The sequence below is a fragment of the Cydia splendana genome, chromosome 8 (genome assembly GCF_910591565.1).
Source record: "Cydia splendana chromosome 8, ilCydSple1.2, whole genome shotgun sequence".
In the NCBI taxonomy this organism is placed as follows: domain Eukaryota; kingdom Metazoa; phylum Arthropoda; class Insecta; order Lepidoptera; family Tortricidae; genus Cydia; species Cydia splendana.
Window position 1 is genome coordinate 13,022,976 of NC_085967.1, and position 24,420 is coordinate 13,047,395.

At 37.8% G+C, this 24,420-nt stretch overlaps 1 protein-coding gene and 1 long non-coding RNA gene across 2 annotated transcripts in view; one reads left to right on the forward strand and one right to left on the reverse strand.

Moving 5' to 3' along the window:
• LOC134793184 (uncharacterized) overlaps positions 1-24,420 on the reverse strand; it is a 266,846-nt gene that overhangs the window by 89,714 nt on the left and 152,712 nt on the right. The gene's annotated exons all lie outside the window — the stretch shown is intronic.
• On the forward strand, positions 1,490-22,654 carry LOC134792882 (G-protein coupled receptor dmsr-1-like). Its single transcript, XM_063764319.1, has 4 exons — positions 1,490-2,448; positions 2,972-3,158; positions 21,589-22,025; positions 22,367-22,654. Exons 1-3 carry the CDS (start codon positions 1,654-1,656, stop codon positions 21,756-21,758), a joined length of 1,152 nt encoding a protein of 383 aa, XP_063620389.1. The 5' UTR covers positions 1,490-1,653; the 3' UTR covers positions 21,759-22,025; positions 22,367-22,654.

Genomic DNA, 24,420 nt, shown 5'->3' on the forward strand with positions numbered 1-24,420 from the left:
CATTATAAAGATATAATATCTTTAGGTATCTAAAAAACGGTTTAATCTGACGTCTGAAAAATCAGATCTAGCTTTCTTAATGCTAGAGAGGCTAGAAAGCGCAACATTAAGAAAGACGGGACTTGATGTTATTTTTCAGGCTTAGCTTAAACCTTAAACATCGGTTGCGCACTCGTAGGGAATACAATTAGCTTTACAGAGCTAGCACGTTGCTTGTGGTAACAGGCTTGCATTGAATTTTCCTTTAGGGTAACATTCCATTTCTGACCGCACCTGCTACTAGTACTAACGCGTCGGTGTTATTGTCAATTTCCATAGTAAAATTAACAGTAGTGCAGCTGTCGTTGGAAATGGACTGTCACCTTTATTTAATTTTTATTTATTAGAAAACTGCTCCAGGAAAAATATTTCGGGTCGCGAATTTTCGCTTGAGAAGCAAGTTCGTCCCAACACGTGCGTAAAGGTATCCAAGGTGAATAGTTGCTGCTTTCTCTTGACACATATAACAGTAAAAATGTAATTATCAATAACGAAAAGGAAAATATAAATATTTACCTTTGTACTCTTTCATGGCAGCTCGTGCGATTAATTTTAAATGGAAAATTTTGTATTACTTTAATCCGGAACTCATTTTAAGGTTCCCGGAACTCATTTTACTATTTCTGCGTTTGAAAAAGCTTTTCCAAGAAATAAAAGTTCTGGAATTTTCTTGGTACAATCAGAACGCTTTATATAAATGCGTAGGAAGAATGAATTGAGCTTTGCAGAAAACAGAAAAATAAGCATTACTTACATTATGATGTTTAACCAACATTTTGATAAAACTTACTCCAGTGTGGGCACGGGCGCCTGCCGCATGTTGTGATCTTTCGTGTCAAAAGGATCCACTGAGTTTACTCCAATTAATCATTCTGTCACGCTAACTTTGTGCTAAATGAAAAACAATTCTCAGCGAAAAGCAATTTTCGTTCCTTTCGACTGAGCGTATTGGTTAGTATGCAGACTAGACTCTGTGAACAAATACACACGCAAAATATTTTTTTACAGACCTAACCCGTGTCACGTAATAAGACTGTAGTAGTTCATTGCATAATAGTACTTACTGCGTTTGAATCATGGGATAATAGAATATTACAGCTGAATAAAAATATTCTTACTACATATTTATTCACGTAGTAGACAAAATAAATAGTGGTAATGTATTGCTCCACTTCAATATATAGGGACACAGACTTGAATAATTGCCGACGGGAATGATAATATAGGACGTCCGCACAACTCGTCAGAACTCCAACGCGACTCCATTCGCATATAAAGTTGTTTCTTAGGAATAATGTTGGTCCCTTTTGTGCTGTACTATCTGAATGTGTAATTATTTCACCAAAGTACACAAACTTTATATGTAAGAGGAAATGTTTGCTTTGCTTTACGATTATTTGACATTTGAATATAAAATACAGATTTAACTCTTTTAAAAACTGGCGAAGTCTGCCTATTTATATTTAAGTAATAATTTTGCTATTAGGTTAGGTTAGATCACATTATCCAGATTATAATAAAACGTTTTTCATTTCAGATAATAAATACAACACATGGGTAAGAAAAGTTAATGCGCTGCTTTGCTGCTCTTAGCATAGCAGAAGCTTGACTAAAATGTCGGACGAAGGCGGCGGCGAGTTTCAGCTCGGTTACTGCGATCCCTGGGGAAGCAGTTTCCAGAAAACTTTTACACAATTTCATGGCTACATCGCGCTGGTCATCTGCCTGCTGGGCTCCGTCGCCAACTCCGTCAATATCGCCGTGCTGAGCCGCAAAGAGATGGCCTCGTCCACCAATACCATCCTCACCGGCCTCGCCGTCGCGGACCTTCTCGTCATGATAGACTACATTCCCTTCGCATTTCTTATATACGTGAAGGTCGGAACTGAACAAAGTAGAAACTCCTACGCCGCCGCAGTGTTCGTGTACTTCCACTCGATCTTCAGTCAGACATTTCACACCGTCTCAATCTGGCTGACTATCACGCTCGCGATATGGAGATATATCGCGATCAAATTTCCACAAATGAATAGGACGTTTTGTAATAAAAGAAATACGAATATAGCTATCACACTAGCGTATGTTGTGAGTCCAGTATTGTGTCTTCCTATATACTTTGCTATGAATATCGATCCAGTTCCGGGCAAAAGTAGTACAAATGCCACGATGAATAACACGAGTGACATGAACGTGACCTCGAGTCGGGTCGAGCCCGCTTCCAAGTTCGCCATCACCATGACCACTAACGGCGACCTATTGACTGCGATATTTTGGATATACAGTGTATTTATAAAACTTATACCTTGTATAGTACTGTCGATTTTAAGTGTTTGTTTAGTTGTGAAAATGAAGTCAAGTGATAGAAGAAGACAAAAACTTTTGAAAAAGTCAGCTATTACAACGAATGAGGTAAATAAAACCATTTTTCTGTTTAACATTTTAAGTTACACACGAACAAACTAATAAACTTTTAAATTGGAATTATGGAACTTAAATTATGTTTTGGAACTCAATTTAAAATTGTTAACAAAAATAATATAAATATTATGTGAGACTACTATTGTACGATGAGTACAAATTAATTCTACCTACACTTATTGTAAGTGTTAGGAACCTATATGTGGTTATTTATGTTGTTCATTAAGATGATTTATTATTTTGAATCGGACAAGGAAGGATAAAATTTATGCTCTCTGGGGTGCGCGCCCAAATCGCACCCAATTAAGTGGGAGAGGTGTATCGACAGACACACGGAGTATATGGATAAGCATTAGAACACTTTTTTACATTATTCAATATACCGGTCGATATTGAATAAACCGACACGATATTATGTTCTAAGTGTATACAAATTTACTTGTTGTTCGATTGTATGTCGGATCCGTTTCTAAAACGTGACGGATCATGAAAAACGTGTACCTATTATGTGCAGGGTGAGAAGGCCCGCCTGAACGAGGACGGGGGTCACGGGGGCAAGCGCGGCGGGCGCACCGACCGCACCACTCGCATGTTGCTGGCTCTGCTTGGCCTCTTCTTGGCCACCGAGCTGCCGCAAGCTCTCTTCGGCCTCCTGACAGCGACGGCGCCACGCTTGTTTCAAGTCTGCTACTATACGTTCGGTGAGTAATTATATGTTTGGGTCTTATTGTGTCTAAGATATAACAGTCTTCAGCGCACCGGTGTTCTATATTATACTATACATTTGGTTGCTTAATCACACCACCAAATAGTTCCTTTAATTTTACGGTAAGTTAGCAAATTATGTAGTTTGAACAATTAAGTTGCTACGATTTAGCCCTGTCGATTATTGGTAAAGTACTTTTATATGAAAGATAAAAGGGTAAGGTATACTAAAGATTATATTGTAAGATATTTTTCATAGAATAAAAAACCAGCTAACAAAAGCGATGTTACGGGTCATTAGGAATATATGTACCCTTTTAAGGGTAACATCTTACACTGTGCCTGAACACATCATTATTTTATGAGTATTCGCTGAAAACAGTAAAGTTTTAAATGGTAGAAATAAAATGTAACGTATCGGTCGTGTAACTCGTGTAAATATATATAATGTTGACCGTCCTATAATAAAAAAATTATTACAAGTAAACATATTTTGACTTCGACAGTACACTGTCACTTACTAAGTATGTAGTACTTATAAAGTCGGTCTAGTAGCAGACAACGATGCTGTGGTACGTATTAAATCCGACTGATCCGCAGCTCCCATTCTAATCAACCGCTCCATTTCACGCGCAAATGACACTTATGCCGAGCTTAAGGCGAATACTAATCACAATGGTCTTTGTGAATTTGCTATGAGTGCGACATTGTGAATAATTACCCAAAATGTGTTGAGTTATATTGCTGCCATCTGACGATTATGATGTATAGGTACTAAATGATTACATTAATATGAATTGTGTGTGCTTAAAACATATAAATACGTAGTTCATATTGGAAAATTAAATGTTATCATAAATAAAGCCGCACCAACCAATAAAATTAACGTCATTTCTGATACGTTTGACGAAAAATAATAACCAGGAACGGGTAACGTTTTGCTTGAATTTAATTAAACTGATAAAATGTAAGTGTGGTTGAAGTGTGATTTGAACTCTTCATTTGCATTTTATCGGTTCATGGAAATTAGTTTATTTCTACCACTAAGCCAAACGGTCAGGTACTTACGCGTTGACACTGTAGTATGTAGATAACAGCTTAGCTTAGCTTGATGACTAAGTCTAGTTTAAGTACCTTCATTTATACTCACAAAATATTATACCTACATACTAATCGCCTACCCTCATCTTTGTAAACTCACTCTTTAAATTCAGTCTCAGTTTAGTGGTATTATTATATAGTATACCCGATTAGATATTTACCTAAGAAGAAGTAAACAAACGGCACTGAGGTGTAAAATTAGTAGGGTGACTTTAAATTGCAGTGAAAGGTATGCAATTTCAGGTCAAAGGTAGGTAGGTAATTTCAGTTTTCAGACGGCTGCTCAAAGCTTATGGCTTAATTATGAAATGCTGCGAAATATCATATGCTGAATCATCGGTTGATGTTATGTAGTTGCCGTCGTACTAGGTCTACGGTTTAACCTACGACGTAGATAAAAGTTATTATGGTCCGCTGTTGCATAAGTAATTAGCAACGCTTCATACAATTTAATGTGGTTGGCTGGCCGTGAGTGGACCTTATCTCGAGATAAGATCTACGCCTGGTCAGTTGAATGTGATGCTGTCTCGCAAGATAGATTTAGGATACATACATATAGGTAAATGTATATGTTCTTAATGACAACTTAACTTGTTACTTAATAATTAGTGTACATATTTAGCTTAAAATTAGTTTAGAGCGCGCCGCCAACAAACTGTCTCACAGTTTGGAGAAACATTAGATTAAGGTACAAAATATTATATTTTTTCTGTAAAATTTTTAATAAAAAAAAAGCTAGTTTGTGTAACATAAAGTAGGTACCTAAGTAAAAATAATATTCATGTACTTCTGTAGTAGGTACCTATAACTACTAGTTTTATAGTCCCAAATCTTAGCTACCTTCTAGTATAAAATTATCACGCAATTATTTATCCTTTACCAACCGCCTGAGATAAATAGTAGACCTACAGCATACGTACCTATCGTAACAGCGTTTGGCTTTCCACTACTCCCCACTTAGTGCCGACTATGCCACAGTATAATAAATAGTACTAACGTACAGTATGGACACTCCCTGCCTCCCGTTGAAAGTGCCACCCACCCGCTCTCGGTTACCTCTCAGTTACCGACTGGCAAGGACGCGACGACGCGGTGCGCAGAGCGGAGGCCACGTAAAATATTAAACAAATATTTACAAATCCTTTTGTAATGGGCGTGTGTTGTGCTGTGTACGGTTGTTTAAGCTCTATAAACGACAAAACTAAAAGAAAGTTCCACAGATTCCCATTGTATAAATCAAGGCAAGTACATACCCAGTTATTTTTAAAGTGTTTTATGTTTACAAATACAAATACAAATAACTTTATTTTGCATGAAATATGGTACTCACAGAAGATGGTCAATCAATATTATACATAGTAGGTAACACATATTTCACCAGCATCTGGCATGCAAAAAACTAAAATTACAACTAAAACTAAGTTTAAACAATCATAATAGTCAAGGCCTAGTAGAGTTGTGGTTTTAGTAGAATACCAACTTACAATAGGTACTTATGTTTAGTATTTCTTTTACCCTATCTGTTTTAGACCTAAACCTATCAGATCACACTGAAAACAACACAATATCTATATGAACAAAAAATCATGTTTTCAACTTACGTAATATTTTGGTGGCCTGAATTTCCTTACAAAAATTTTGTTACTTCGTTTATACTGATTCAAAATAGGAAACTATTGTATAAATCGAGCTTAGATACCCACCTTACAGCATAATATGATTCTTATTTCTTCCTAATTCGCGCAATGAGTTTTGGGTCATTGAGGTCATCGAACTTGTCAACAAAATGGCGGGAACCCTAGCACGTCTTATCTCACTCACACAAGCATGGTACGCATTCACCTACACGAGCTTAGACTATGTGCGGAGGAATGCGTTTGTTTCATACATTTGATCGCCAGTGTCCGGGGTGCGAATTTACAAAGCCTATACTGATAAGGTCCAGATGCGAACTGAACTGGATTAGCTTTTGTTTGGACAAAACTTGACCAAACCCTAATCCATTACAGTACAGAAATTTACTGAAATCGTATAGACTTTGTTGGCTAAATTAATATGGATATTGTTGCTACAAATGCTAGTTTGTTGCGATCTAAACTTGAATAATATTTTAGTAATGACTCCGATTGTATTGTATTAACTACCGTTCGTGCTAATTACTTAAAAATGCCTAATTTTTTTTTCATTTAAGAACTATATCAGTTGAGATTTCTTATTAGGACATGTTTAATGTGAAATCGTAATACAATTATAAGTAGACTGTATTTTGTAATACATTGGTACATAACGAAGTAGATGATTTATTTAAGGACCAAGATTTACTACGGTGTTCTGCCTTTTCTCCGAAGTTTTATTGTCCGAATTTCACTTGCCAGACAACTTTTCGCAGATGATTTACTTTGGCAACCAACATTCGCCAAATTTTCATCATGACGACGTTTTACTTTATAGAATTATTGTTATGTAGATTATTACTATGTGTACAACGTTTTGAGTACATTTCTATGGTCAAATCATTCAACTTGCTAGATATTTATTAACCAAGATAGGTACGACGACGAGCGAAGCGAGGAAGAGCGTGTTAGGTGAACTGCGACCAAACAGCGAACCGACTTTTTTTTTACATAGAACGACTTTTCTGGCAACAGTTCATTTTCTTGAGGGTCGCAGTTCTAACTTAACCTAACCCACATTTTTGGTAACAGTTCGTTTTCTTGGGGGTCGCAGTTCTAACCTAACCTAACCCACTTTTCCAGCAACATTTCGTTTTCTTGGAGGTTGCAGATCAAACTAACCTAAACTATTTTTTTGGCAATTTACATGAATACTAGGTGAAAAGTAATTTAGTAAAGAAATAATTGTTGAAATCAATATTCAGTGAACTTTAGTGTCGTACAAATAATACTCGATGAATAATATTGAATAATGACGGCGAGATTCCGCTCGACTAGGTATTGTGAGAGCATTAATGTTTAAATATATCGCGACAAAATCTAAACCATTTGAGTAAATAAGTATTATTAAAATTTAGATATCACATTCAAACGTGCCTGAACTTACTAAACTCGACTAGGTTTTGGCGTGAATAATATATGAAAATATGTATGCAAAAATTCACAGATTTCGTGCCTCACACGACTATCGAGCACATTGGAAATGAATCTACGGAATTCGAAAAAATATTGTCGCTGAGCGACGAGAAAGTCTGGATAAGGAAAAAGTTACAAAATAAAACTACAACGTTGAATGATAATTATTTTATTCTTAGACTAACACAAGTATCCTGGACATAACGCATGTGAACAAACAAATTGCAAAATTTCCACACGCGTATCCAAGTTTGAATAATTGTCGCCGTGGCGCATAAGTATAGGTACATATTTCATTTTTCGATTAATAAGCAGGATATATTAATGTTCAAAGTACAAGAAAATTATTACACGGCAAATCCGTAGTCAACTCGAGAAGTGGTGATCGGCAGCGGCCCATTTGCTGCAAGATATGAAATTTTCTTGACTGCTGTCAAGAACGCGTGTGTTTGACGTGACGAGAGATGACCATAACAGCGTTTGTCTATGTTGCACCAAACCTGAGTTCCAATAGGTACTACCAGGGTTCAGCATCAGCTATCTTGGGTAATGATCATCATGACGAATCGGGTGTCCAAAACAGCGTGTGCCTATGTTGCACCAAACCTGAGTTCCGCTAGGTACAACCAGGGTTCAGCATCAGCTCTATCTTGGGTACTACTCTCCTAAGTGCTCATCAAGACGAGTCGGATGACCAAATCAGCGTGTGCCTATGTTGCGGTTTTCTATTGTTTGTCCGAACATTATATAAAATAATACTCATATGCCCGAATTTTATTTGCCCGAATTTCATTTGCCCGAATTGTTTGTTTACCATAAAAATGACGTGACATACTCTTTGTTTACCCGATTATTAGATTCCAGAACGTACGAGTGCCGTACGTGTTGTTGTCCATATTATTAATTGTAATAATATTATTTAATAGAATATTTAACCTCACCTAACCCACTTTTCCAGTAGTATTTCTTTTCTGTAAGGGTCGCAGTTCAAACCTAACCTATCCCATTTTTCTAGTAGCATTTGATGTCTGTAAGGGTCGCAATTCAAACCTAACCTAACTCACTTTTCCGATAGCATTTCTTTTTTGTAAGGGTCGCAGTTCAAACCTAAGCTAACCCACTTTTCCAGTAGCATTTCTTTTCTGTAAGGGTCGCAGTTCAAACCTAACCTAACCCATTTTTCCAGTAGCATTACTTTTCTGTAAGGGTCGCAGTTCAAACCTAACCTAACCCATTTTTCTAGTAGCATTTGGTTTCTGTAAAAAAATTATATTATGGCTAGTGATCATTATGACTTACAATGATGATGACAAATGATATTATTGAAATTGATTTTATGGGAAACAAAGTTTCTGGCACGTGACTAATATAGTAAACAATAAGTATTGCATATGTAATTATGGGAAACAATATAATGGCTGTTGGCTATTATGGCAAATGAAATTATGGCAAATGAAATTATGGCAAATGAAATTCTGGCAAGTGGGTGTATACCCTATGTTGCAACAAACCTGAGTTCCTTTAGGTACAGCCAGGGTTCAGCATCAGCTCTATCTTGGGTACTACTGTCCTAAGTGCTCATCGAGACGAGTCCGATGACCAAAACAGCGTGTGTTTATGTTGTATTAAACCCGAGCTCCACTAGGTACTGCCAGGGTTCAGCATCAGCTATCTGCTAGCACCCGCCAGCAACATGCTGAGGTGAGACCATTTCGTGGCACTTTTTCTTTTTTATTTTCTCCCTCTCCCTCTCCCTCTCCCTCTCCCTCTCCCTCTCCCTCTCCCTCTCCCTCTCCCTCTCCCTCTCCCTCTCCCTCTCCCTCTCCCTCTCCCTCTCCCTCTCCCTCTCCCTCTCCCTCTCCCTCTCCCTCTCCCTCTCCCTCTCCCTCTCCCTCTCCCTCTCCCTCTCCCTCTCCCTCTCCCTCTCCCTCTCCCTCTCCCTCTCCCTCTCCCTCTCCCTCTCCCTCTCCCTCTCCCTCTCCCTCTCCCTCTCCCTCTCCCTCTCCCTCTCCCTCTCCCTCTCCCTCTCCCTCTCCCTCTCCCTCTCCCTCTCCCTCTCCCTCTCCCTCTCCCTCTCCCTCTCCCTCTCCCTCTCCCTCTCCCTCTCCCTCTCCCTCTCCCTCTCCCTCTCCCTCTCCCTCTCCCTCTCCCTCTCCCTCTCCCTCTCCCTCTCCCTCTCCCTCTCCCTCTCCCTCTCCCTCTCCCTCTCCCTCTCCCTCTCCCTCTCCCTCTCCCTCTCCCTCTCCCTCTCCCTCTCCCTCTCCCTCTCCCTCTCCCTCTCCCTCTCCCTCTCCCTCTCCCTCTCCCTCTCCCTCTCCCTCTCCCTCTCCCTCTCCCTCTCCCTCTCCCTCTCCCTCTCCCTCTCCCTCTCCCTCTCCCTCTCCCTCTCCCTCTCCCTCTCCCTCTATCTCTATTTCTATTTCCACCACCACAAGAATGCATAGATTGTCGAATAGTGCGTTATCTACGCCCGTCTCAAACAGGATAGATAGAGTTAGACCAAGAAAAATCTGCAGCGATTTTGAAAGCCCACGCAGTGCAAGTGTTATTCTGCCGTCATAATCCTGATAATTCACAACAAACACCGATAACGAACTCTGCGAAACATGAAGTCATAAATGTCCTGTGAAAAATGTCGTTCTGACTTTTTGACTATTTTAAGGTTAGGCTACAGGGCAAACCCTTAAGAGCGCTATTACATTTCGGCGTTGAGCGAGTTTAGGTATTTTACGCGCTGCGGCAGGCTGTGCGAGCTCAGTACGCCGATCCCTTCTACCACACTCGCACTACAATGATGGATTAAACATTCTTGATCCTTCGCGAAGCATATTGAAATCAACCATAACAACACTAACTGTACTTAACTTTTAAAGTTCTAAAACTGTTATTTGGTAAGTACGAAAATACTAAATGCAGTGCAAATGTACATAGGGGCTGTTCATAAATTACGTCATCTATTTTTGACGATTTTTGACCCCCCCCATCCCTCAAATCATCCAAAAATCAAGCTTCGGATGAATCTGTTTCCTCCTACGTCATGTTACCATCATCCGATGTCCAGACCCCCCCACTCCTCCCATTTGAAACGACGTAATTTATGAATAGCCCCATACTTGTACTTATGAAGGTATATTACTCGAAAGAAATTATAGGTACCTACTCGCTTATTTACATGTTTCGTCATTGCATTTGGTACCTATAGGTTGTAAAGTTTGTATCAACGAGGGTTTAAAAACGAACTGGTACTGAGGATCTGATGATGATTAAGGTGGTCACGGATACCAATCAACCATGTAGTAACATGATTAGGCTCGTTTGATTCGTCTCAACAAGATCTTTGACACTGAAGATACACAGGGTCTGATGATGGAGCTTGAAGGTGGCCACGGGTACCAGTCTATCATGTAACTAAACAACTTCGTGTTTGGGCTCGTTTGATTCGTCTCAACAAGATCTTTGACACAAGACAGTACTCAGGGTCTGATGATGGAGCTGGAAGGTACCATTACCAATCAACCCTGCAACTAAACCACATCGTGTTTAGGATCGTTTGATTCGTCTCAACAAGATCTTTGACACTAGGTGATACTCAGAGTCTGATGATGGAGCTGGAAGGTGGTCACCGGTACCAATCAACCATGCAACTAAACCATTTCGTGTTTAGGCTCGTTTTATTCGTTTCAACAAGATCTTTGACACAAGATAGTACTCAGGGTCTGATGTTGGAGCCGGAAGGTGGTCACCGGTACCAATCAACCATGCAACTAAACCATTTCGTGTTTAGGCACGTTTTATTCATCTCAACAAGATCTTTGACACAAGGTAGTACTCAGGGTCTGATGATGGAGCGCGAAGGTGGCGACGGGTACCTGTCTGTCATCATCAGCTCCATCATCAGACCCTGAGTAGTATCTTGTGTCAAACATCTTATTGCGACGAATCAAACGAGCCCAAACACGAAGTGGTTCAGTTACATGGTAGACTGGTACCCGTGGCCACAGTCCAGCTCCATCATCAGACCCTGAGTACTAACTTGTGTCAAAGATCTTGTTGCGACGAATCGAACGAAGCCAAACACGAAGTGGTTTAGTTGCATGGTTGATTGGTACCGGTGACCACCTTCCGGATCCATCATCAGACCCTCAGTACTACCTTGTGTCAAAGATCTTGTTGCGACAAATCAAACGAGCCCAAACACGAAGTGGTTCAGTTACATGGTAGACTGGTACCCGTGGCCACAGTCCAGCTCCATCATCAGACCCTGAGTACTAACTTGTGTCAAAGATCTTGTTGCGACGAATCGAACGAAGCCAAACACGAAGTAGTTTAGTTGCATGGTTGATTGGTACCGGTCACCACCTTCCGGATCCATCATCAGACCCTCAGTACTACCTTGTGTCAAAGATCTTGTTGCGACAAATCAAACGAGCCCAAACACGAAGTGGTTCAGTTACACGGTAGACTGGTACCCGTGGCCACCTTCCAGCTCCATCATCAGATCCTGAGTACTATCTTGTGTCCAAGGTCTTGTTGAGACGAATCAAACGAGCCTAAACACGAAGTGGTTTAGTTGCATGGTTGATTGGTACTGGTGACCACCTTCCGGCTCCATCATCAGACCCTGAGTACTATCTTAAGTCAAAGATCTTGTTGAGCCGAATCAAACGAGCCCAAACACGAAGTGGTTTAGTTGCATGGTTGATTGGTACCGGTGACCACCTTCCGGCTCCATCATCAGACCCTGAGTACTATCTTAAGTCAAAGATCTTGTTGAGACGAATCAAACGAGCCTAAACACGAAGTGGTTTAGTTGCATGGTTGATTGGTACCGGTGACCACCTTCCGGCTCCATCATCAGACCCTGAGTATTATCTTGTGCCAAAGATCTTGTTGAGACGAATCAAACGAGCCCAAACACGAAGTGGTTTAGTTGCATGGTTGATTGGTACCGGTGACCACCTTCCGGCTCCATCATCAGACCCTGAGTACTATCTTAAGTCAAAGATCTTGTTGAGACGAATAAAACGAGCCTAAACACGAAGTAGTTTAGTTGCATTGTTGATTGGTACTGGTGACCACCTTCCGGCTCCATCATCAGACCCTGAGTACTATCTTAAGTCAAAGATCTTGTTGAGCCGAATCAAACGAGCCCAAACACGAAGTGGTTTAGTTGCATGGTTGATTGGTACCGGTGACCACCTTCCGGCTCCATCATCAGACCCTGAGTACTATCTTAAGTCAAAGATCTTGTTGAGCCGAATCAAACGAGCCCAAACACGAAGTGGTTTAGTTGCATGGTTGATTGGTACCGGTGACCACCTTCCGGCTCCATCATCAGACCCTGAGTACTATCTTGTGTCAAAGATCTTGTTGAGATGAATAAAACGAGCCTAAACACGAAGTGGTTTAGTTGCATGGTTGATTAGTACCGGTGACCACCTTCCGGCTCCATCATCAGACCCTGAGTACTATCTTGAGTCAAATAAATACATATAGAATGTCAGGTCGTTTCAAATATTTTTAATCCTGTCCGGTAGTTTATTAAACTGTACCATTATAAATTATAATACTATAAAAACGGTGCTAGGATCAAAGTCTCTCGTTGCGGTTTACACGCACACAGTATAGCGTTTTACACGGCGCCCGCCGCACACAATGATAAAAAACCTCGTCGTCGCCGTTGAAAATGTGCGGAGCCGACCGACACACGTCCTGCCTCTACAAGCTCTGCCGCGGCACTGAGCTGGCGCAGCGCGCGTCATCGGTAATATAGAGTAGTTTTCAAAAAATTGCCAAAAAATTATAGTAGAATTTCATAAACACTAATGTATACCAACAGTATAAGCAAACGTTGCAGATTGCTTGAGTATGAAAATGACTTCGATATTAAGTAGATTTTCGTAGGAATTGACACTTGTTTCGGAGAGAAAATCGAGTTCGTTTTACTTTGATTTTCTCTTTCTCAAAGGTATGTAGGAAAAATATAGTTTGATATGCCTAAAGTACAGGGTATTAGTAATACAAAATAGCCAGGTTTAGCAGAGTAAAATTCTCAACATTTCCAAATAAGAGCTCGCCATTCAGTGCTTCACGGGGTTTTTCGGAAACGACCATCAGAAAAAAAATCATTACTAATTTAATAAGTCCTTTTTCTAATATTTACAACGATATTTATAAAGATAAGAAGACGCTTTTACTGGAACAAGTACTCATTGTTTCTAATAATGAGCGCAAAGTCCTGAATTTCGTCGACTAGTATCATCAATTTTGCATTATTTCGACTTTTCTTGTAAGAGCGCTCTTAACCCGATCGTCTTTGTTTTAGGCTCAAATTGTAGCTGACTAAATTGTCCAGAGCCGTTTTTCTCAAATTTTTGATATCATTCTTCGTTTCCAAATTATCGAGCACCAACATCAAAAATTCGGAAAAAATTGAATTTTATTTTCACTATTTCGACCATAACTTTTTTTGTTTTTGACTTTCTCGAATAATTATTTTTGCACCTTACAGCTCTCGTGATTATGCGTCTTTTGAGCCTATTTTTTAATATCATATCTTCACAACTTTCCGAGATATAAGGGGATCGCACTTTTTCGTGAAATCGGACCGTATACTGGAGCGAACGAAAAGACATTTCCAATGTCAAAAGCTAATCCATTTCAGTGACTACTTTTTACCGACACGGTATAGGTATTGTTAACTAATATGCATAAACAAAAGCTCACCTATTATAATCTGAGTCGTGACTGAAATAGTATAGCTTTTGTAAATTCGCGTCCGGCGTGTGACTATGCACCACTTAAGTGGATGGTGATCAGTACCTACAGAGCATATTAATAAGGTTAACCTTATACGAGTATTCCGTGGTGATCAGTACGGTTACCATCAGTTTGTCACTGAGATAAACGCCGTCGAGAACGTAATTTACTTTCTATACGTCCCGTTTGCACTAATATGTGAGTGCGAGCGAGATGTATAGAAAGTAAATTACGTTCTCGACGGCGTTTATGTCAGTGACAAACTGATGGTAACCGTACAGTATATGTGTTGTGCAATCTTTTTGTATCAGAGTTACTAAGAAACGCTTGTTTTTTTTCGTTTTATTAGTAACTACATACTTGTTTTGAAGGATTACATTTTTCAGGCACTCATCGAATGCGCAATTATGTTAAGATATTTTATTTATTTATTGAAATAACTGACCGATACATAAAAATGAATATTACTCGTAGTTTCATTGCTTAAAGATTTAAACAATTAAAGAATGAAGTGATCAGATCCTTTTAAAACTACTTACAATGAACATAAATCATGCATTATCCCAAAAACAAAAAATACCTAATAGCAACATACATAGGTATAAATGTTAAGTGAAGTGTAATTTGTTAGGTAATTTAGTTTTACTTACGGATACTTGCATCATCCCACTAACCCGGGGTTAAGCGGTTAAACCATTATCCAAGTGTCAAATTGTACTGGTAACCATGGTAACTCCAGGTTTAATCGGTTAGTAGAATGGTGCAAGTGGAGCTTATTCTTAGGTTTATTTTAATTTATAAGTAATTTGTATGTTTAACTGTTACATTTCTATCTATTATTCAATAAAAAAAAAATTAAGCGAAGTAGTCAGACTGTCAATCTTAATAATATACTAATACGTCAAAAATGTATACTTTTAGGTACAGCGAGGAGCTGCAAAAGTACATACTCATGCACTTTTGTAGCTGGGTGTACATACCTACTTACCTACTAATATAATGCCTACCTGTTTAATGTAATACTTATCGTTACATCGTATCGATTAGGAAGTCGGACCAAATTAATGAAAAAATCAATGTCATTCAATTTGTATTTACAAATAATTGAGATTAAGTTGATAATTGTTATCGTGGCTTTAGCGCGCAGTATTAGTGGCTTTTTGGCACTCAGGCGTCGCTCATAATAATTATAATGACAAATCGTGTCATAAATTGAATTTCGTACACGAAAGTGTTTGGAAATCATATTGCGTATGCATTTATACTCTCATCCAATGCATACTAAAGTAGGTGTCCGACTTATTTTTGGACTACCTGATATCACCCTTATAAATAATAACTCTGATAATGTAATGTGACACGTGGGCAAAACTAGATCACATATCATGACCGTTGTCAATATTTAATAATATTTGGCTCATCGAAGCGTTAGTATTGTCTGGTATTGTATATTATTTTTAGATTTGTTTTCACGTGACCTGTCATTTAGTTTTTTTTAAATATAAATTCCTACAATATCAACAAGAGGTCACAATTTAGACAATATGCCCCTACATCTAATAGTGTAATCTACCTTAAAGATTGTATTTAAATTTCCGCAACAAAATAAACGGGCTGCCTAAAATTCGTTTATATCAACAAATAAAAATCAAAGTTTTCACAATCAAGGCAAGTTAATGAATCATTAGTTCAATGAACAACAGCTATATAAAAATAATCTTTATCTTTAGTTATAAAGAACATATGTAAAATGGTACAAAGTTTATTAAAAACCGGTCAAGTGCGAGTCGAACTCGCGTCCCAAGGGTTCCGTACTGCACTCATTTTCGAACGAGCGAGCAAAGCCAAGTTCTTACATTCAACTTACTTACAACACACGGCTGGCTAGGGCACGGCCAGGCATTTCCATGGTATAATAATATACTCCGCCTGGTACTCCATTCCGAGATTCGCGTATGACCTAACTGACACGCGCCTACGTCATCATGCTGTTTACAGGTTCTCAAACTTTGAAATGTGGGAGAATTTTAACCAACGGTGAAAATTATTTTAACGGTATTAATTTTAAGTTATTTATGTAGAAACATAGTAAAATAAAACAAATCTAATGTATTAAATTAAACTTTATTTATCTATACAAGACAAACGTTTAAAAAACTAATTCACAGTTACACATTAATTACCAAGCTTACGACGTGAAAAGTTTGGAAAACACTGCGACTGCTGACACTGAGCGAGAAGGAAATAACAATTAACACGCGTTCGACAAGGATGACGGTCAGGGCATGAAGTTATCTAGATCCGAATTGTCAAATGTCCACAGCGCTATCCTGTGTTGCCAGTAGTATAAACAGAATTACCCGAAAGTCTGAAATTTCTTTCGTGAATCGGAAGATATTGCTAACGAGTAATTAAAAATGACGTGTTATTGTAAAATTTAAGCTAAAATACATATAAATGAAAATTATAAAATTATAAAGAAATATTTTAACTTATTAACCATAGGTATAATGAACCCATGTAACATGTTATGTTGAAATAAAGTGGCAATGTTATTGTGACGTAATCGCGTGTCACTCTGGGAATGGAAGACCATGTTTTATTAGACCATGGGTATTTCCATGTTTTTTAACTGAGCTGTCAGAGGATAGTTAGTTACGCAATAACTTTAGTAAATTTGTTGAATTTTAACCAAAATTTTGTTCAAGTATTATGTTAGGCATAGTGCCTATATTATTTTTGCGTTGGTTAAGCGTATCTCTGTTATTTCAAGATAACAGATATACGTCTGACACGACAGTTCGGTCTTCTCATTTAGCTACTTAAACCAATTATTTGTTCTATGTTTGACTACCCTCCTACAGCTCATCCTTGCGACCTAGCGTGGAGGCGCACCTCTCTCGGTAAAGAACTATATTTCGTGTTTTTTCCAAAATTTAGGTCTGTAGTTTCAGATGATTGGACACTTAATACGACACGACCACTTCTTTAAAACTAATCCTGGAGGGGCGGATAGGATGCAAGCGGGGTAGAGGAAAACCTAGACGCAGCTTTTTAGAACAAGTGAAAGAAAAAGTAGGGGTCGTATCGTATCAAAAAGTCAAAAAGCTGGCGCAAGTGATAGGGAAAGCTGGAACATACACCACCGACAAGAGAATATCTCTTAAGTTAATGATGATGAGTTTCAGACGCTTGAAGTAGGTACTAATTTTGTTCTGTGTTTGAGCACTAACCTCCCGCAACTCGGCCTTCGGCCGCGCGTTTTTAAAAGCCTCTGCGCTTCGGGCCTTCGGCCATAAGCGTAGGTCGGCCTTCGGCATTCGCAATGGCTGTCCATACCACGTTTTACGTAAAACATTGCGGCTGTGTCCCTAAAACAGCCCAACCACGTTTTTTCCGTAAGTCCGACTCACGCTTGACTGTAGATTTCTAATAGGTTTTCCTGTCATCTAGAGATGAAGAACTATTTTGTGTATTTTTTTCAAAATTTTAGACCCAGTAGTATCGGAGTTAAGGGGGGGGGGAATGGTCATTTTTTGCCTATTTTCTTAAATAACTTCTAAACTATTTAATATAAAACTATAAAAAAAAAATATTTGAGATCATCAAAATAAGCCCTTTCGTTTAATATATAACACGATATGGTTTGCAAAACTTTGTTTTTTAATTTTCTCATTTCCCCCCAAAAAGTGCCCCCTATGTTCAAAATTCGTTTGTTTTCATTACGTGTCCGTCTTTGGGTCATAGACTTACATATGTGTACCAAATTTCAACTTAATTGGTCCAGTAGTTTTGGAGCAAATAGGCTGTGACAGACGGACAGACGGACAGACAGACGCACGAGTGATCCTATAAGGGTTCCGTTTTTTCCTTTTGAGGTACGGAACCCTAAAAAAGACTAAAGGAATCGAATTAAGTTTAATACCAATAGCTCACAGCAGCAGCAGGCATGATGGTTTTATAAACATTATTGCGCAGTCGGTAAAAGTGCTACCAGCATCTGTTTAGCAATGCAAATTACCTTAGTCTGTCATACGAACGGGTACATGGCGACTGATAGATAACATGCTCGTATCAGCACAACGTCTGAACTAGGGTTGCCAACTTTTTTTTGGTAGAATATAGTATTTTCCAGAATAAGGCATCAAAAATATAGTACATTTCAAAAAAAAATAGTACTTTTAGATAAAATACTAAACATGAGTGTAATATACGTTTAATCGGAAATATAGTATTTTAGCGTACTATATATTTTTCCAAAAGTATATAGTACAAAGAGCCAAAATATAGTACAATACTATATAATATAGTCCGGTTGGCAACCCTAGTCTGAACTGTGTTGTTGCTCTTTAATAATTATGTGAATGAACTGCCTTTTTTGTAATTATAGTTTCTTAATTATATATTAGGTCATTACCTATGAAATTGGCGTTTTGTTCGGAGAATTTCAACGAAACACGAATTTCCATACAATTAATTTTGCGGATATTTTTTTGATGGCTAATTCAAACCAAACAAAATTTTTCCAGTAATTTTTGACACCTTTAAGGTATGTTTTCAATATCTCCATTTCTTGAAAATTGGTACCATTAGAAAAATATAAGTAATTTTAATACTCGAACCGACAGCACATGAAAAGACCTATTTTCAAGGCTTAATTCTGAACACTTAACAATAAAAAATAACAATTAATTGTATGTAAAATCGTTGTTTATTGAGTGCACTGTAGTTTTATTGTAATTGTGTATGTACTTTTGTAAAAAAAAAAAAACTAGGATCAGACTTATATCTATGAACAAAAACGCCAATTTCATAGGTAAGGACCCAATATTTGAACTTGCTGACAGATGGCTTTTTAAGTTTGGCAAATTAATTTCCATTATTATACATATATATCTAAAGTTAATTGATTAGTATGACTCTCTAACTATATCTAAAAAGTAAAACAAAAAAACAGTAATCACAGCATAAAATATATCATAACTTTAATTATGTAGCTTTACTAAACTTTTTGAATCATGTAAAACATTGCATGTCTCACAGTACCTTATTTATGACATAATTATATGATACTCGATTGTGTAAGCAGCTTGTTCTTGGGACAATTTATATTTTTAAGTAGTTGTATTATTTATCCTGCCGCCAAGGGAGTGGTGTTGTAGAGCTATTTCACATTATCTTTTGTCGTCGCAAACGGCGGGAGCTCTTTCGCGGCCCCGTAACTGTCTGTCACGAACATAACAGAAACATAACAGACTGGACCTAGGCAGGTACTAGTAAACGGCATGCTCAGTCGAGAGAGATTAAATAAATACATTGTTTTTGCGAAAAACTATATCATAAAACTATTTTTCATTTAAACTATTGAATTGCCAAACACTGATTATGTTTATTGATTATCGTGGTTAGTGGACGAATAGGAAATCAGAAAAACAATTGTAAGTTTTTCAAAGATTCACACTACTCCAACAGAGTTGCAGTACGAGTATATGAGTGGGTATGTCGAAATTTTGTTTTATAAGTTTAAAGAGGATTTTAAGACGATGATGATGATGATGAAGGGCTGGGTACTTTGACCCTTTCGAAATTAAGTAGAACTACGTATGAATAAGTGACGTATTTACCTCGATATTTTAGTTTCTTATCATTAACACAGAGTTTTATTTTTTGATTCCAAAATATTTTTTCCGTTGACTGACTTACCTACACTTGACGGATCCAATGGGAATATAGAGTGAGAACAGTTTAATGTACCTAAGATGATCCCTACACGTTTGATGTGCATGTTCTTATTAGAATTTGAAGTTGTATTCAAGTTATCCATTTTCCACACAGGTCTTCAACGCTGTTATTTTTAACTGCTAACCGAGAATAAAGGAAGTTACAAAAGATTTTCGGCATAACTTGCCCTTTCAGTTGTAGGTATTCGTTTTAACTGAACTTTTGATGGGTATCTAGTCATAAACTCAGGCAATTAAGCGAGCTTTCTTCCGAGCTTACAGGCGTAATTAATCAAAGTAACTTTACTGAACTTTTGACCTCACGTAGTTGGAAAATTGATATTTAAGGCCACGAGTAAGGTGAATTTTGTGAAATATTACGCATTTCTGATATTATCTATTTATAATTAATAAAGGCATGGTGAATTTAATATCAACGGGCAGAATTCTACTTGCCCTGGTAATTTAGAATCAAACGAAAGCTAAAAGTGCTTAAAGTCGTAAAGGAAAGCGAATAGCGTAACGTGATAAATTAAATAAATGGTTTAACGTGATAAATTATGAAGGGTCTGGACCGTTTGTGGAAGTAAAATTGTTATAAAATTATATAATTTGACTTTGAAATAAATTATTCGCTAGAAAGCATAATATGTCCGCTTGGATTTTAAATTACTGATTCCCGTACCATTGTGTTAAATCACAGTTAGATACAGGTATTATGGCTACCTTAATCCAGACAAATAAATTCGATATCGTGTAAAAACGCCGTCTAATTGCGATGATTGTAATAGGTAAGTATTAAAACAAAGTAGAAAACTAGAACTACAAATGTATAAAATGTATGGGTACATGAATATAATAAATTGTCTCGATTCTTGGTACTGCACAATGACAAATTGAGTTAGCATTTCTACAGTGAAGAAGTAATTTTAAGTTATATTTTAGTAAGTTCTTTTTCAAAGCCCTCTTATGCTTTTGTTTTATTGTATATAATTTAACCCAGCGATAAAACGAGGGCTGATACGCCCGGCACATAAGCTTTGTTTGGGTTCAGAAGGATGGCTCGGCTATCCAGCTCCAGCCCAACAGATCAGGCTTACAGAGATCTATTGTTAGAGAGTTTCATTGATCAAACGTTAAGCCACAAAGATGCATAGGGCGGCTTGACACTGTTTTGTTGTCGTCTCGGACACCGGCCCGAACTCCGTCAGAATTAATCCTAAATGATAACATTTTACGAGGTCAACACTATTATTTTTGGTGGCTCATTATCTTTGGCTAATGTGACTCTATTTAAACAAGGTGTAACTAGATTACTGATGACGCGTTTAAGGGCATAATTTTTGATATCGATGTCTGATTAAAGTGATTAAGGAAATGCAGGGAAAAAGTTCTGCTACCGGCAATTTTGTTACATCTTTGTAATTTAAGAAACAGCCTGGAATAATTGTGGCTAGGAAAATCGATTAACCCGGGCCAAAATGATTAAATAAATGATCTCAGAATCACCTACCAACATTGGCAATTTTAGATAGTGCTCGATATCCAATTATCCATACCTTTATGATGTCTTTTTTATAGTATAGGAGGCAAACTAACAGACAAATCGCCTAATGGTAAGCGATCACCGTTGAACATAGACACCCGCAACACTAAAGGGGTTGTAAGCGCGTGGCCGGCCTTTAGGAGAACGCCACAAAGTACACTCTTTTCTTGAAATATATTTTTCTTTTTCTAAAATATAAATGTGTTGTTAGGTGAGGTGATGGACCTGATGGCGCTGGTGGGGTCGGCCATCAACTTCGTGCTGTACTGCAGCATGAGCCGGCAGTTCCGCAGCACGTTCGGGCGGTTGGCGCGCAAGCTGCTGCCTCTGCCCGGGCCGCCGCAGCCCGACGCCGCGCCGCTCACGGCCCGCAAGGCGTAGCATTCGCGCACCGCGACCACCTCGGTCGCGCATCTATGATCCAAACAACCCAAAACGCATTCAGGAATACACATATCCCGGAATAAGATGTCACGCGGTACGAAACTATTATATACAACTAGTGTGCTCTTGTGATTGGATTGGATCGATGGACCTTTGGGAATAAATACTAGTTAGTGGTTCTTTTTGCACATTATTTTGTGCGAAGAAAGGAAACAGAAAGTGCGATTGGCAGATAACTGTTGTATAAATATGAGGTTAGAATGTGTTGCGAACGCAACCTTTATTTGTATAATACAGTAACTAAACGCAGCCGTCGGGCTCGGCTAGTATTTGGAAGCTTTTTCTAAAGCACCAATAGGAGCGCTCCACATATTATGTATCGCGGCCAATTAGAGGCACCCAAATCTTAACCACTATTTTCGGACATTCAAATTATGCAAATCACTCTTTCATCAGCCTCCATACGATTACCACACCACTTTTACATTTAACCGTTTTAGTCAAGGAACCCTTGTAAAACCAGTACCTATTGAAATTATAATAGTTTACTTCAAATCGAAGTTTTTTATTTGAGTCGTCGAGATCCTGACCTGCACGGCCTACAGAATGTGTATGTCGTATTCAGAGGACCAGTCAAATGTAGAACCAAGTTATCAACACAATCTTTGTGTAATTTATCATACTTAAGTAAGTAATTAAGTATCTAATGTTAACCTAACGTATCAACGAAATCTCTTCATAAGTCCAAATTGTTCTATAGAAGTGCAAATTATAGTTCATGTTTGTTGAAATAGTAATCATATTGCAAATTTTGAAAGTGTCTGTTTTCAAATTACAACCAGTTAATCAAGTTGCTCCAGTTTTTATCTCATTGAAATGAACTGTCTCTGGTTTAAAATTAAATATAGGTACCTATATAATATAATAGTAGGTACGAGTCAAGGACTTGAAGTATGAGACACATAACGTGACATAACTCCCACGATTCACGTTCGTATGTAAATTGCCTAACATTATTTAAACTCACACCCTTACTCAGAACAATTTCAACTTTCATTCCCAATTAAATGTTTTGTTGGTATTGGCAACTTAATTGACGAAAAAACAATCCAGTACAACACGGCTTTAAATATTATCTTTCAATTATTTGCGTGTATTTTTGATTCGCACACTTATTCTAAGGTTAGGTATGTTTTAGTAAAAAAACATGAATTTTATTTTTCTTTATAAAATCCGTACGAAATGTATATTACTTTTTAGGGTTCCGTAGTCAACTAGGAACCCTTATAGTTTCGCCATGTCTGTCTGCCTGTCTGTCTGTTTGTCCATCTGTCCGAGGCTTTGATCCGTGATCTTTAGTTTTGCTTAGCTGCAATTTGGATATATAAATCAATAAATCCAACAAAGTCTTAATACAAGAAAATCTAATAATATTTTTTTTAGGGTAATTAAAGTAAAGCGTAAAGTGGGGGTGGATTTTTTTTCGCTTTAACCCTACAGTATGGGGTATCGTTAGATAGGTCTTTCAAAACGACTATGAGTCTTCAACAATGTTTTTTCTAATAAAGTGAATATTTTCGGAAATAATCGCAAGAAAAAAAAAATATGTTAACGGTAAAAACGTCGCACTTGACGCGACCTCACTACTGTCATTATGTACGATATATAATTAATTGCCGCTACAAAATCTCAAATTACTTGCATTTCGTTAGTTAAGGCTAAATTAATAACTTCTTTTGATATCGTTTCAAAACATTGAAACCTACTCCTCGTTTCAATTTGCGGTTGTATTAAAATACACGCTTCATTGTTTGTTTTCGACACGAAAACTCGTAGACAGCTTAATGCAATATATAGCATATAAGATGACAAATGTCGCGGCGAAAAAAATGTCTTATCTGAGTATTTGACGACAGAGCGGTGGACATTGAGAGGACTGCGATAAATGGATAGCAGTAAATATTAATTCCTTAACACTACATCAGAGTGATAATTTTCTTGCTTATTCAATAGTATCGCAAGTATCTCAAGTGATGAAGGTGCTTACTAGGATTTATATCAGATGTTGATGATAGGTATGAACCAGTGTATTTATATTTATTATACATATATATGTGTGCCGATGAGGTACCTATATAATTTGAATAAATAAAGATTGATTCACAAAATCTAGCGGAGTACAATCCTTGCGCATGCTCTAATAAAAAAAACAATACCTACATGCAATATTGACATATGACAAGAACTAAGGTTCTTAATATCGACCCGTATCACCCACCCTCAGACCTCAAAATTACTTATGTTTAAGTAAATTTATGTTTTTAATGTAACTAGTCAAACAATGTCCGTTGTCCGTTAGTCCTTTTATACGAGTAGGTTGATTAGAAAAACAGAAAAAGGACTGGCCCTAAGATAAATCGATTCGGGTGTGTTACTAGGTACTGGCAAAATTGACATTGACATCTGTACCCTTGAACTATGAACAACAGTCCGTAAAACGTAGTTCTGCCACTTTATTAAATTAAGGAAGTACGTGGCCGCTTTTCCCAGGTTAATAGTTTAATTATGACTTGTTGTACTCGCAACGTAAACATTGTCGACTGTGAACTGTGTAACGTTGCATGGGAATGAATATGTACGATGTTTTCTTTATTCGAAT